Source organism: Sphaerodactylus townsendi, linkage group LG06 (genome assembly GCF_021028975.2).
Source record: "Sphaerodactylus townsendi isolate TG3544 linkage group LG06, MPM_Stown_v2.3, whole genome shotgun sequence".
NCBI classification, from domain to species: Eukaryota; Metazoa; Chordata; class Lepidosauria; order Squamata; family Sphaerodactylidae; genus Sphaerodactylus; species Sphaerodactylus townsendi.
Genome location: NC_059430.1, coordinates 128,652,214 through 128,668,084, shown reverse-complemented (window position 1 = coordinate 128,668,084; position 15,871 = coordinate 128,652,214). Strand labels below are relative to the sequence as shown.

At 49.1% G+C, this 15,871-nt stretch overlaps 1 protein-coding gene across 1 annotated transcript in view; it reads left to right on the top strand.

The window, feature by feature from the left end:
- The window catches only part of LOC125435534 (cation channel sperm-associated auxiliary subunit gamma-like), a 76,534-nt gene that overhangs the window by 2,805 nt on the left and 57,858 nt on the right, over positions 1-15,871 (top strand). The window contains exons 2-6 of the mRNA XM_048501728.1: positions 1,771-1,898; positions 5,305-5,358; positions 7,709-7,853; positions 11,556-11,682; positions 14,477-14,546. Of these exons, the coding sequence (XP_048357685.1) occupies positions 1,771-1,898; positions 5,305-5,358; positions 7,709-7,853; positions 11,556-11,682; positions 14,477-14,546 (524 nt within the window). The remainder of the gene's footprint in view (positions 1-1,770; positions 1,899-5,304; positions 5,359-7,708; positions 7,854-11,555; positions 11,683-14,476; positions 14,547-15,871) is intronic.

Here is a 15,871-nt window from a genome sequence, read left to right as displayed (position 1 = left end):
GGCCCTCCAGAAGTTATGGACCCAGAGGCGTACCTCCCATTGGGCAAAGTGGGCAGCTGCCTTGGGCGCCACCTTGTGGTGGGCGACAAAATTGCAGGTTTGTGAGGGATTTTGTATTTTCAGTGTTTTTCCGTTTTTGGCCTGCAGGGGGCGCAGATTTTAGGCTAGCAGCACCAAAATTCCAGGGATTTTTTGGGAGACTCTCCTGATGATATCACCCAGGTTTGGTGAGGTTTGGTTTAGGGAGTCCAAAGTTATGGACTCCCAAAGGGAGTGCCCCCATCCCCCATTGTTTCCAATGGGAGCTAATAGGAGATGGGGGCTACACCTTTGAGGGTCCATAACTTTGGACCCCCTGAACCAGACTTCACCAAATCTGAGTGGTATCATCAGTAGGGTCTCACGAAGATACTCTGAAATTTTGGTGCTGCTATCTTAATAATTGCACCCCTGACAACAGGCACCCCCTAAATTTCTCCTGCAGGAGAGAAAGGGGGGATATAAATCCAAACTCTTCTTCTACTTCTTCTTGTGAGGTAGGTGGGGCTGAGAGAGTTCCGAAGAACGGTGACTGGTCCGGGGTCACCCAGCAGGAATATGGGAGTGCGGAAACACATCTGGTTCACCGGATAAGCCTCTGCCACTCAGGTGGAGGAGTGGGGAATCAAACCCGGTTCTCCAGATTAGAATCCACCTGCTCTTAATCATTGCACCATGCTGGCAAAGCCGTCTGACTGTCTTTAAGGTGCCTCCCCCTGCCCCCCCCCCCCCAATCAGTGGCTCTACAGGTCATGTACTACATGAGGTTGTGAATTTCTTTGCAAACTGCAGAGGTAACGTAAGCTTTTGAGTTTTTGTACAGAAATGTCGCAGGCTGAACTTTCTGCATTTTCAGCGCCCTTTGTCCCTCTGTGTCTGACTGGAGCACCTTCCCTATGAGGAGAGGCTGCAGCGTTTGGGACTCTTTAGTTTGGAGAGGAGGCGGCTGAGGGGGGATATGATTGAAGTCTACAAAATTATGCATGGGGTAGAAAATGTTGACAGAGAGAAATTTTCTCTCTTTCTCACAATACTAGAACCAGGGGGCATACATTGAAAATGCTGGGGGGAAGAATTAGGACTAATAAAAGGAAACACTTCTTCCCGCAACGTGTGATTGGTGTTTGGAATATGCTGCCACAGGAGGTGGTGATGGCCACTAACCTGGATAGCTTTAAAAGGGGCTTGGACAGGATAGCTTTAAGGGGATAGCTTTAAAAGGGGCTTGGACAGATTTATGGAGGAGAAGTCGATTTGTGGCTACCAATCTTGATCCTCCTTGATCTGAGACTGCAAATGCCTTAACAGTCCAGGTGCTCGGGAGCAACAGCCGCAGAAGGCCATTGCTTTCACATTCTGCATGTGATCTCCCAAAGGCACCTGGTAGGCCACTGTGAGTAGCAGAGAGCTGGACTAGATGGACTCTGGTCTGATCCAGCTGGCTTGTTCTTATGTTCTTATGTTCTTATGTTCTTATGTGTCCATTCTCTCCAACCCCTAGCCCACAGACATTTATTCCCCAGTAACCCCGGACAGCACTGGACAAAAACAGGAACATCGCTGTCGTGCATAAAAATTCTCTGGACAGCATTAATATTCCTGATCTGGGATTTCTTTCGTAGGTTCCTTCACAAATGCGTCCCACAATCCGGCAACCTTCTCTCTCCTTCCTTGCCCTCCTCTTCTTCGTAAGGCTCGGCCATGCACGGTTCAAATGCCATTTCCAAACAGTGGTCAATCGTTACGATGCCCTCGGCGTGGACCGGGAGCTGTTCTTCAAGCAGGATTCGCTGAAGCAGCAAGACGAAATCTTCAAGGAGCTGGTGGACTCTGCCATAGACACTGACGATAGAAATGCGGTAAGTCCCCTTCCCTGAAGTCAGGGTCCTCCAGCCTTTTTGAACCCGTTGGTATCTAAAAGAGTGAAGTGGGTGCGATCACAAAATGGCCGCCCAAAAACGGCTGCTGCAGAAGGTGGGGCCCGCCACAAAATGGCTGCCGCAACTTACTTTTGGCCACACGTGGATCTTTGTTCTGTGGCGGCAGCTGCTGCCAAGGCAACATTTAAACAAGTCTCCAAAGCCAATTAAATCTCTAGTGATGAGTCAGAAGCCTTGCTGGGCAAAAGGCCCTCCTAGTTTCTAAAAACGTTTGGTGGGTGCCAGGACGGGTGCTGGCAAATTCCACGCTGCCTGTGGGCGCTGTGTTGGAATGCTCTAAATATATTGGAGAGCCCTTTGTGTCGGTCAGAAACTCGGCTGGAGCTGTCTGGTTCCTTATGTAGGCGCAGAACAAGTATTGAAAAATCAGCAGCGGCGTAGTGGCTAAGAACAGTGGCTAAGAGCAGGTGCACTCTGATCTGGAGGAACCGGGTTTGATTCCCAGCTCTGCCGCTTGAGTTGTGGAGGCTTATCTGGGGAATTCAGATTAGCCTGTGCACTCCCACACACGCCAGCTGGGTGACCTTGGGCTAGTCACAGCTCTTCGGAGCTCTCTCAGCCCCACCTACCTCACAGGGTGTTTGTTGTGAGGGGGGAAGGGCAAGGAGATTGTCAGCCCCTTTGAGTCTCCTACAGGAGAGAAAGGGGGGATATAAATCCTAACTCTTCTTCTTCTTCTTCTTTTAAGTTTCCATACTGATATTTTCTCTAATTGCATTGCCTTTATGATTTTATGCTTTAATTATGATTAATTAAAGATGAACCAAAGTAGGCCTTTTGCTTTCTGGCTTTTGTTACTAGCCAGATCAGTAAAAAGCCGGGATGAAATACCCTTTGTTCTCAATTCTACATAGGAATGTATGAGATTATGAACTAAGTTGTTTTCGAGGTCTTCTTGCCCCGGCCCGGCACCTTGAGTCTGCTCTTTTCTGATACAAAGCAAGAACATGGCTAAATGTTTAGGCTCTTTGTCTAGAAAAGTAGGACAGTAGAAAACAATAAGGGGAAGTTGGGCCTAAGTTCATAAGACGTTAAAGGCAGAGTACTGACATCTTCCAATAAGGGCTCTAGTTTGCCCCATCCCCACCCTTTCAAATGATTAATTGATGATGATGAACTTTGGGGTGTATTCTTTTTACTGCTATTCTGATGTAACCTATAAAAGTAAGAGACAGCAGCCATTTCAACGTGCCTCCCCTGATGCTGTTTGCCCGTCTGTTGGCGTGAATAAAATATTTATCAGATTTTATTCCTTTGTCGGCTTAAGCTTTTTGGCTTAAATATTTTGAACCCGTTACCCTGTTGTAACACTTACATCCTCTGTCTAAAACCTTGCAAGCAAGTCTATTACAGGAGTTTGGATTCCTGACATTGAGTTCTGACACAGTATCAAGGATGTTTAAGACCAACTGGCCGAGTTTTCTGATCTTCCTACTAAATAGCTCCTTCTGAGAAATGTGTGAGAATATAGCAAAAAATTTTTTTCAGGAAGCTTTTAAACTTGACTTCCAAAGAAGGGGTGCTAATTTTTATTCTGGTCCTTTTCGCAACTGTATTAACTCTTTCCTTTTTAACTCCATGCAGTGTTGTGTTGTATGATGCCTTTTATCTATTTTAAAACTCTGTATGTTCTAAATTTTTGGACATTAAATCAGGGACGTAACAAGGCAAACTGTAGCCCTGGGCAAAACCTGAGTTGGATGCCCCCCCCCCCCCATGGGCGGCCACTCCACCAAGACCAATTTTTTTTTGCACCAGGACATTGGTACCTGCAGGGGGTGCATTTTTAGACATATCAGCACCAAAATTTCAGCGTAGCATCAGGAGACTGTCCTTATGCTGCCACCCAGGTTTGGTGAGGTTTGGTTCAAGGAGTCCAAAGTTATGGACTCCCAAAGGGGGTGCCTCCATCCCCCATTGTTTCCAATGGGAGCTGATAGGAGATGGGGGCTACAGTTTTGAGGGTCCATAACTTTGGGCCCCCTGAACCAAACTGCACCAAACCTGGGGGTATCATCAGGGCAGTCTCCTGATGAGACCTTGAAATTTTTGAGACTGTACCTTCAGAAATATTCCCGCCCCCCCCAGCCTGCAACCTTCATTGACAGCAATACAGAAAACTCAATGCAGAACAAAGATTCTTGGGCTAATAAGCATAAGCATAAGCATTTTATTGTCATTGTGCACGCACAACGGAATTTACAAATTTCTGGGATGTTCCTGCAGGGGGCGCATTTTTGGATATATTGGAACCAAAATTTCAGAGTATCATCTGGAAATTGTCCTGATGGGGCCCCCCAAGTTTGGTGCAGTTTGGCTTAGGGGGTCTAAAGTTATGGACCCTCAAAGGGGGTGCCCCATCCCCCATTCTTTACTAAGGAGATGGGGACTACCCTTTTGAGGGTCCATAACTTTGGACCCCCTGAACCAAACTGCACCAGACTTGGGGGGCCCCATCAGGACAGTCTCCAGATGATATCCTGAAATATTGGTGCTGATATGTCCAAAAATGCACCCCCTGCAGGAACATCCCAGAAATTTGCCCAAGAATCTTTGTTCTGCATTGAGTTTTCTGCATTGCTGTCAATGGGGATTGCAGGCGGGGGAGGGGGGCATTTCTGAAGGCACAGTCTCAAAACTTTCATAGTCTCATCAGGAGACTGGCCTAATGATACCCCCCAGGTTTGGTGCAGTTTGGTTCAGGGGAGCCAAAGTTATGGACCTTCAAAACTGTAGCCCCCATCTCCTATTAACTCCCATTGGAAACAATGGGGGATGGGGGCATCTTCTTTGGAAGTCCATAACTTTGGACTCCCTGAACCAAACCTCACCAAACTTGGGGGTAGCATAAGGACAGTCTCCTGATGATACGCTGAAATTTTGGTGCCGCTAGCCTAAAAACTGCACCCCCTGCAGGCCAAAAATGGAAAACCACTAAAAATACCCCAAAACGAACCCTGCATTTTGTTGGCCCCCACAAGGTGGTGCCCTGGGCAGCTGCCCACCTTGCCCAATGGGCATTATGCCCCTGCATTAAATAATACTTTAAAGCCTAGATGCCAATAAATGCCTTGGATTGGAGGACCAACTGCAAGAGTTACAAAACAGGAAGCTAGTTTTCAGGTTCTACCAAGCATAGCCATTGGCTGGAGATGAAACTCAACCAAAAAGAAAAATGATGGCTGGGTGGGTGGGTGGGTGGGGGAGATGGTTCAGACAGGAGGTGAAGCCCCTTCTGCAGTTTCACGGTCTTCAAAGGAACAGAACCCTGATGGCATCGCATTTTGCAAGTTTTATTTTAAAGCAATACCTTTTTTTTTTCCAGCGTTACCTGGGATTTCCATATTACCTGAAAGTCAAATTGGGCTGCGCCGGCCAGGTAAAACAAGAACCCTGGGCCATTTTTAGCATTTGTAGAAAGCACACACGGCACCTCCCAAACAAACTTGGCTGAGCTGGGAATCTGCGGTCTTCCTGGCCACCGAGAGCCCCGCTGGGTTGCAAACCGGAAGGGCTAAGATCGGAGGCGGAGTCACACCCAGAACAGGAATATCATATCCTGTTGGGGCAAGCAAATAAATCATGCTCACCCCTCTCTGTCGGAATAATACCGGAACAGGGGCACATAGCCAAATATCTTGAATTATTAACTGAACCCCAACAGAGATGGATTAGCACAAGGGCCAGATCCAATACCTTCCCATCGGCCATTACAAAGGGTCGTTACTTATCCATCCCTCTCCAGGATCGGGTTTGTCCACACTGTAAAAATCAAGTGGAGACTCTTGCTCACATTATTCTTGGCTGTCCGAGATATGTGGGCATTAGGAATTTCTCTCCCAGGCTGGCCCTAGACAAATCTGAAAGTGACTCTGACTGTTCTGTTGTGGAGCTTCTGTTAAGCAACACAGATGTCATGCTCTTGGAAAAAGTAGCAAGATTTCTTTTACAAGTGACAGTACTTTCTAAGTAATGTATACTGCTATATACAGTCTTCCTGTCTGCGCTTTGAATGTACCCTTGATTTGTATTTCAAAAACGTCTGGCAACGCTCTAGAACCTATTTTTAAATGCCACATAAAGGTTGTTGTTGTAAAGAGTCACACCCAAAATGTCAGGGTGTGAGGTCATGCATTGTTTGAACAGTAATTTCTTCAACGTTTTGGGCAGAAGCTCTTTTTAACAGGATGCCTTTTATAACGAACGTGCCATTTTAAAACATTTCCTTGCATATATTCAGCTCATAGCAGTGATGGTGAACCTTTTCGAGACCAAGTGCCCAAACGGCAACCCAAAACCCACTTATTTATCGCAAAGTGACAACATGGCAATTTAATCTGAATACTGAGGTTTTAGTTTAGAAAAAACGGTTGGCTCCGAGGCGTGCGTTACTCAAGAGTAAGCTTGGTGGTAGTCGGTGGCTTTGCTTTGAAGCAACCGTGCAACTCTTCGAACGGGTGAATCACGACCCTAGGAGGGTTTACTCAGAAGCAAGCCACATTGCCAGCAACCGAGCTTACTCCCAGGTAAAGGATCATGCTTTAGTTCTTTGCATGAAAATCAGTGGGGTTTAACAGCACTTAACAGGGTTACCTATACTGCTTCCCCAAAACTAGGTCTTAAGTTTAATTCTAATAATCGAGCCCAGTGGCCCAGGCTAGCTTAGATGTGGCGGGGCTGATTCCCCCCCCAAATAGCCGGCGAACTCTGTTTGTGTGTTAGCCCAATAGTACTTCCAGAGAGGGCTCACAGGGAGTGCACCACCCTCTGGCACCCATGCCATAGGTTCGCCATCACTGGCTTATAGTCATTTCAGTGAGGATCCTGTGCTGTAGTGGGTGCTAGCAACAGCTAGTCAGAAATTGACCCATCAGAAGTCTTGCTGGACAAATCACCCATGAAGCCCCGCCCACTTTTAGAAACACTCCTCGGACCCCAGGAAGGGGGTTGGGAGACATGGCGCTCGTGGGCGCCGTGTTGATGGTCCTGAGGCAGAATCTCACGTCGTAAGAATGCTACTTTTGCATCAGCAGCTGCCTAAGAGAGCCAGTGTGGTGTTTAGGAGTGGTGGACTCTGATCTGGAGAACTGGGTTCGATTCCCTGCTCCTCCCCATGAGCCGTAGATTCTTATCTGGTGAGCTGGGTTTGTTGCCCCGCTCCCACACATGAAGCCTGCTGGGCTAGTCACAGTTCTCCAGAACTTTCTCGGCCCCACCTACCTCACAAGATAGGGGGAGGAAGGGGAAGGAGTCTGTGAGCCGCCTTGAGTATCCTTGCAGTTGAGAAAAGCAGGGCATCAATCCCAGCTCTTCTTCTGTTTGGTCTCTCCAGAGGTGGGATCCAGCAGCTTCTCACAGGTTCCTGAGAGTAGGTTACTAATTATTTGTGTGTGCTGAGAGGGGGGTTACTAATTGGTGATTTTGCCCCGTGATTTTTGCCTTAGTTACGCCCCTCCTCCACTCCTCAGCAGTAGCACGCAGAACTTGAAGCAGTCTAGCAGGAGGTGCATCGGCGTGCGTGGCAGCCTGTGCCTGCGTGCATTCGTTTCGCGCCCAAGGACCGGCGCAACGGCTGCGTGCTTGCCAAAGCCCTGCCCCCGGAATGCCCGGCCATGCCCCCGCCGTGCCCTGCCCAGCCCCATTGGCGCTACGCCACAGTTTGAATCCCACCACCATGGGAACCTGTTACTAAAATTTTTGTATCCCACCACTGGGTCTCTCTCTTCCAGGACTCAGCAAGTGCAATTCGGAAGGCTCACTACACAGGCCTCATTCCCATTGTGACCATCGCTTTCGAGGAACCTGTCCACCCTGTGCGGCAGAAACCAGAGCAGCTGCAGATTGAAATGAAGGCCGCTCCATATCGGATTCCAGGTATCACCCATGGAAAGGGCCACACCAGGTCTGGATGTGGTTCGCTAAGTGCCTGGAGAGATCAGGAGGTGCGTGCAGGAGGCGGGGAGGAATGATGTAGGCTTAGACGTGAAGGCTGGGCTGTTGGAAGACTGATGGAGGCAGAGAGGGGTTGAACGGGTGGTTCAGATAGCAGTGGTGGCGAATCTATGATACTCCAGATGTTCATGGACTACAATTCCCATCAGCCCCTACCAGCATGGCCAATTGGCCATGCTGGTAGAGGCTGATGGGAATTGTAGTCCATGAACATCTGGAGTGCCATAGGTTCGCCACCACGGAGATATGGTGTTAGATAGTGGTGGTGGTGAGGGGGTGCTGAAAGAACAGAAAAGCAACAAAGGCTGTGGGCCTTGCTATTGGGAAAGGCCTTCCCATTGGCCATCTGGTCCACATTGTGTAGGCCTTCTATACAGCCTGTTTGCTCAGGCAACAGCCTGGCTTGTTGTGCAGCTTTGAAGAGATCAGTGAATTCTGGGGTCTGTACGACACAGGTAGGATCTTTCTCACTACCCCTTGCCACGAGAGACAGTGTGCAGGGTCTATGCTGTGAAGGCCCCAACCTTAGCAGAATTCCCCCTCAAATCTGCAGCAGGTTTTAACATGGTCCTATTATGCATGGAACACTTGCCCTGGGGCTCTTGGTTGTGCAGTGGGGCTGGAGTGTGGTCTTCTTGGGTTTCTCTGTTTACACGCAAGGGGGCCTTCACTGCCTGCTCTGCTGCTTGCTTGCTGAAGTCTCAATGGGCTTCTGCTTTTCCTGGTTCTCATAACTCCGCCCGTCAACTCCCTCTTAAAGGCACAGATCTCATCACATCAGGGTAGTTGCAAGAGGAAGGACGTTGATAAACCTCTTTAAGTTGCAGTTATATTGATATACCTGTGGTTGCATATCAATATTGTAGCCAATATTGTAGAGGAAGGAAAGGAAGAAAAATAACCCCCCCCCCGAAAAAAAAGAGGCAAAGTAATTCCCTGGACCACACTCTCCTGAAGAAGGCAACCATGTCCTATAACTGATACCTTTCCCCCCTCACACACACACGCACGCCCTCTTCCTGGTTTCCAAATGCAATAAAAGGCATCAATTTTATAGTGATTCTTTGTTTCTATCAATATATTTTATTTATTTATATATCAATATAATAAATAAAAATTGGAGTTATCACAAATCTGGGAAGGGGAGAAGTGTGCGCTGGAGTGGGAGGGGCTGGTTGGTGGGTGGAGGGAAAATCTCCCCTGCTTTGGCAGCAAAGAAAATGAAAGTTGTGTGTGAAGTGGGCATCGCTTGGCTCAGGCAGGGAGAGTGGGAATCCAACCCCTCAATCAAAATTCATTGGCATATTATACAAAGCAAGAAAGGAACAAGAAATATTCATAAAACATACGCAAGGACAGCCTATACCAGTGATGGCGAACCTTTGGCACTCCAGATGTTATGGACTACAATTCCCATCAGCCCCTGCTAGCATGGCCAATTGGGGCTGATGGGGCTTGTAGTCCATAACATCTGGAGTGCCAAAGGTTCGCCACCACAGGCCTATACCCAGCCACCATTTATACATGCATCTTGATGACATCTCAGAATGCGGCCGTTATCTCAGTTACGTTAAGGTTATCATTGGGCGCTTCCGCACATGCAGAATAATGCACTTTCAATCCACTTTCAACGTACTTTGCAGCTGCATTTTACTGTGCTTAATAGCAAAAATCCACTTGCAAACAATTGTGAAAGTGGATTCAAAGTGGATTATTCTGCATGTGCGGAAGTGCCCCAAATTCAGCGAATACGCAGCTTTTCGTTGATCCGAATAGCCTTCGCAACATTTCAGCGTGGAAATTGAAAGCGGGGCTCAGGGAAAGACCGCCATGCACAAAACCTCGCTGCGATGGACCTTTGCCCCTGCCACGCAACAGACCCCTGATTCATAATAGGCCACGGAGAGAATTCTGCAGTCCCTCTGGAATTCCACAGTAGGTGGCATTTGCTGGCAGTCTTTCTGCTCCTGACCCTCTCTGCTGCTCGGGAGAAGGAGGAACTGTGGTCCCTTCTGCACAGGCAACACAACTGGGTGAAAGGCCTGTGCCACCGTTTGTACGGGGCCATCTGGGGTCGCTGGGATCCCGGCGTCAGGACGCAGCATAGCAGTGATGGCGAACCTTTTCAAGACCGAGTGCCCAAATTGCAACCCAAAACCCACTTATGTATCGCAAAGTGCCAACCCGGCAATTTAACCTGAATGCTGAGGTTTTAGTTTAGAACAGGGGTAGGGAACCTGTGGCTCTCCAGATGTTCAGGAACTACAATTCCCATCAGCCTCTGTCAGCATGGCCAATTGGCCATTGACTACCATGGTCAATTGGCCATTGACTACCATGGACTACCATGGCCAATTGGCCATGCTGGTAGGGGCTGATGGGAATTGTAGTTCCTGAACAACTGGAGAGCCGCAGGTTCCCTACCCCTGGTTTAGAAGAAAAGGTTGGCTCCGAGGCACACGTTACTCGGGAGTAAGCTTAGTGAAGCAACTGTGCAATGCTTCCAACGGGTGAATCACGATCCTAGGAGTGTTTACTCAGAAGCAAGTCCCATTGCCAGCAACCGAGCTTACTCCCAGGTTTAGGATCATGCCCAGGCCAGCCTAGATGTGTGTGTGTGTGTGGGGGGATGATTTTCCACCCTCCTCCCACATGATGAACTCTGTGCGCACGTGCCCACAGAGAGGGCTCTGAGTGCCACCTCTGGCACCTGTGCCATAGGTTCGCCACCACTGCGGTATAGTTTGCACAGGAAGCGCTGTGTTTCTCTGAGAACCACGCCTCTGAGAATCCCCAACCACCCACCCACCTACCCAAGAATCCCGCCACACACACCTACAGGCCAAAATGGCAGCCTTCTAGAGAATCTACTCTAATGGTGGCCACCTGGGGAATCTACCATAGTGGTGGACAGAAGGGGGGTGGGGGTGGAAATAGCACGCTTCCTGCTTGCTGTAGTTCGCACAGGCCAGCATCTGAAACTTGATTAAAGGGGAAAAGTTGCTAATTTAGGCCCTTTCCCCACTCGCCGTTTGCTGTGCGCTACTCTTGCCGAATAGCGCGGGGTCCAGCTGCACTCCCCACTACAGGGGCGGTGACAACGCAGCCGCCCCGACTCTGCTGCTCTTGCGCCCCCCTCAGCACGCGTCATTCTGGCGCTGCTCAAAACGGCGCCTTTCGATGACCCCGTGAAGAGCGCGGGGCAGTGGGGAAGCCCGGGGAACATGACCCTCGTGCTAAAAAGGTCCGGGACCAGACGAAACCGACGTCATTTTAAAAGTGGGGAAACGGCCTTAGCAACTTTCATTTAACCTGAGTTCAGCCAAATAAAACAGGTTCCAAGCGTTTGCGGGGTGGGGCGAGTTCTGTGGGAAACGCCCTATCTGTCGTGGAAGGTGTTCTTTCTTTCCCCTGGGGCTTTTCCGGTCTTGTCGAGCCCCTGGCAGAGACATGGTTGGTTCGTTTGTTTCAGGGGTGTCCAACTCTGGTGCCCCAGATGTTCATGGACTACGATTCCCATCAGCATGCTGGCAGGGGCTGATGGGAATCATGGTCCATCAACATCTGGGGTGCCAGAGTTGGACACTTCTGGCTTATTTCCTGCTTTCCCTCTTTGCCCCTCAGGAGACTGCGATAGTGAAGAACTGTGTGAGATGTGCTGGTACACTCCCATGCCCATCATGAACGGCAGTGTGGTGATGGCTGTGTCAGTGAAGAGCAATAACCTGGGGTTTATGATTGACAGGAAGAGGTGAGGAACAGGAGGGTTGCACCTGGGGATCAGCCTCCCCCCCCCAAAAAAAAAAAATTGGGTTTCCAAAGCTCTCAGGGATCTTAACTGTCCCGGAGGAAAGGGAAGTAGGTCTTCCAGCTGGGACAGTGACAACCAGAGGTGGGATCCAGCAGGTTCTCACCAGTTCCCATGAGGGGGTCACTAATTATTGGTGTGTGCCGAGAGGGGGTTACTAATTGGGTCTGCTTTTCTGTTAGAAATTCCATTAGGTCCAAAAATCATGAAGTCCTGTTGTTTCCTATGTGGCTGGTTAGCGAAGGTAGAAAACGGGATAATTCTCCCTGTTGGGCTGTTTTAAAAACATGTTTTAGAAATAGGGTAAAGTTCCTTGTTTAAGGAAAATATCCTTCTTTTGATTTCTAGAAACAAAATTAAGTATTTGAAAGTATTAAGTATTTGATAGGCAGTCAATTAGAAGAAGAAGAAGAAGAAGAAGAAGAAGAAGAAGAAGAAGAAGAAGAAGAAGAAGAAGAAGAGGAGGAGTTTGGATTTATATCCCCCCTTTCTCTCCTGCAGGAGACTCAAAGGGGCTTACAATCTCCTTGCCCTTCCCCCCTCACAATAAACACCCTGTGAGGTAGGTGGGGCTGAGAGAGCTCCGAGAAGCTGTGACTAGCCCAAGGTCACCCAGCTGGCGTGTGTGGGAGTGCCCAGGCTAATCTGAATTCCCCAGATAAGCCTCCACAGCTCAGGCGGCAGAGCGAGAATCAAACCCGGTTCCTCCAGATTAGATACATGAGCTCTTAACCTCCTACGCCACTGCTGCTCCTTTAGAGGAGAAGTAGTTGTTTCTGTTGGCAGTAGATGATAGGACTTGCTATAATGAGTTTAAATTATGGACAGAAAGATACCAGCTGGAAATTAGGAACTTTTTTTTTTACAGTAAGAGTTTTTTACAGTAACAGAGAAATTATTAATGCCCCGCCCCCAGAATGCCTGGCCATGCCCCCGTTGTGCCCCGCCCAGCCTCATGGGCGCTACGCCACTGTTTGAATCCCACCACCATGGGAACCTGTTACTAAAATTTTTGGATCCCACCACGGGTGACAACCTAGAGTTTGTCTGAGGCTCTTCACTCCCCTTTTGACCTCACAGTGGGAGCTCCTAATCTGAGTTCTTGGTCGGTTTCAATGTCTGCAAGAAGGAAACGAAGAAGCCATAGGCTTCTGCAGCAGTATCTAAGCCGCTCGGTGCTTGCTGTATTGGCGTGCCCTGTCGCGAGATCACTTTTAGGGGAAGGGTTTTGCTTCAAGGAAAACTGCATCTCTGACCGTGTCCAAAGCCCAGGCAGATAAGGGCCAAGGGGCAGTTTTTACATTAAGCGTGAACCATGTCACAGGGGAAGACTGACACGGAGATAAATGCCTGGACTTCTTGGCAAACGAACGACTGGGGCGGTGCCGCCGCTGTTCTTTCCAACGCATAGTCTAGAAGTCATGGTGGGTTATGGTTTGTCATAGTGGGAATGAGCTGGGGGGGTCCTCCGGCTAGCATCCTCCCCAGCAGTCCAGTTAAGATTTCTGCAGGGTATTCTCGTGTCTGAAAAGTGGGCTGCGTTCTTCCTGCAAATCAGGTCTGTTCACATGGACCAGGGGTCTCCAAACTACGGCCCTCCAGATGTTCATGGACTACAATTCCCATCAGCCCCTGCCAGCATGGCCAAGTGGCAGGGCTGATGGGAATTGTAGTTCATGAACATCTGGGGGGCCATAGTTTGAAGACCCCTGACATGGACATTTCCCTGTGGTTTAGGTGCTGACCGGCAGCATTTTTTCCCTCCCTCTGTGCTCTGTGACATCCCTCGTGTTTCATTTGCTATGGTTCTGATTTCCTGGTCATCTCTCTTGGGAGCAGCAGTGGCGTTGTGGTTAAGAGCAGGTGCGCTCTAATCTGGAGGAACCGGGTTTGATTCCCCGCCCTGCTGCTTGAGCTGTGGAGGCTTATCTGAGGAATTCAGATTAGCCTGTGCACTCCCACACACGCCAGCTAGGTGACCTTGGGCTAGTCACAGCTTCTCGGAGCTCTCTCAGCCCCACCCACCTCACAGGGTGTTTGTTGTGGGCATGGAAGGGAAAAGAGCTTGTAAGCCCCTTTGAGTCTCCTTACAGGAGAGAAAGGGGGGATATAAATCCAAACTCCTCCTCCTCTTCTTCTTCTTCTTTTCTTTTTCTTTTTCTTTTTCTTTTTCTTTTTCTTTTTCTTTTTCTTCTTTTCTTTTTCTTTTTCTTTTTCTTTTTCTTCTTCTTCTTTTTCTTTTTCTTCTTCTTCTTTTCTTTTTCTTTCTTTCTTTCTTTTTCTTTCTTTCTTTCTTTCTTTTTCTTTCTTTCTTTTTCTTTTTCTTTTTCTTCTTTTCTTTTTCTCCTTCTCCTTCTCCTTCTCCTTCTCCTTCTCCTTCTCCTTCTCCTTCTCCTTCTCCTTCTCCTTCTCCTTCTCCTTCTCCTTCTCCTTCTCCTTCTCCTTCTCCTTCTCCTTCTCCTTCTCCTTCTCCTTCTCCTTCTCCTTCTCCTTCTCCTTCTCCTTCTTCTGCACTACATTAAGGTAGGCTGATGCCTGCTCAGCAGCAGAGCAACAAATAAACGATGGGATAGAAGTGGCTACGCATGCAGGGTTCCTTACCAGAGCAAGGCCCCCGTTCTCTGGATGCCAAGAAGGACGTCACAAAGGGGCAGGTGCCATCGTCGCTGTGCCCTCTGGAAGGCTGAAGGCTCTTTGGGGCTGCTATTTCAGGCCCACTTCCTCCCTTTGCCCCTAGGGTCTACATGAACATTAATGGCTACATAAGAGAAACATCCTCGGGCCCAGAATTCACCATTGGCGAGCGGGTGAGTGGCTGAGGGAAAGGGCAGGGGCGCCTCCTCCTTGCGCACGTGTCTGTCGCCGATTCCACCTCAGGCTTTTTTTTGTCCTGAGAATGAACAAGGGAAGGACTATAAAGCAGGGGTCTTCAAACTATGGCCCTCCAGATGTTCATAGACTACAATTCCCATGAGCCCTACCACTTGGCCATGCTGGCAGGGGTTGATGGGAATTGTAGTCCAGGATAATCTGGAGGGCCATAGTTTGAAGACCCCTGCTATAAAGGCTCCCCTAGGAATTTTTTAAAAATACGAAGGGCTTTTTCTTTACAAGTGTCTGAGGCAGGGGTCTGCAGCCTGCGGCTCTCCAGATGTTCATGAACTGCAATTCCCATCAGCCCCTGCCAGCAGAGCCAAAATTCTCCAAGCTCTTGTTAGCCCTACCCTGGTTTGCATACAATAATAACGGTGATCTGTTTCTTTTCCCTATGGCAGGGGTGGCCAACCTGTGGCTCTCCAGATGCTCATGGACTACAATTCCCGTCAGCCCCTGCCAGCACGACCAATGGGCTGTGCTGGCGGGGGCTGATGGGAATTGTAGTCCAGGAGCATCCGGAGAGCCGCAGGTTGCAGTCCCCTGGTCTGAGGGGATGGTGAGCCAGATGTGACGGTCAGGGGCAGAGCGCCAAAAGACTGAACTGACCCCCCCCCCTTCTGTGACATGTGTTGTAAATCTGTTAATCTTGGACCCAACAGCCATCCGGGTGATGGGCGGGAGGGAATTTACCATTGCATTTCCATGGGAGGGGGTGGGTAGGGGGGAGAAGGGTAGCCAGAAGAAAGGTCACCGGGCGTTGTGGGAGTTGGCCCCCGCCGAGTAAAAATGAGCATCGGCCATTCAGTGTCATCAGGTGAAGTTAAAGGTTTGTTCTCTGGGTGGATATTAAAGCTGATGTTGGCTCCGGCAGCCCCCCCCCCCTTTAAATAGCTTTTGGCTGCTGCCAGCGATCTGTTCCTCCTGGAGCATATTCAACACTCATCATTCTAGTTACCCCCACCCCCCCACTTTGCTAATTTGCATGTTTGTAAAGTGCTGTCAAGTCACAGCAAACTTATGGTGACCCTTCGTGAGGTTTTCAAGGCAAGAGACTTACTGGGGCTGCTCTGCATAGCCACCCTGCACTTTCTTGTTGGTCTCCCATCCAAGTACTGGGCTGACCCTGCTGAGCTTCTGAGCTCTATCTTAGTTGATAGTTCCATGGGAATGTCAACTCAATGCATGGCAGCTGTAAAAAAGGCAAACTCTATGCTGGGGATAATTAGGAAAGGAGTTGATAATAAAACTGCAAGGA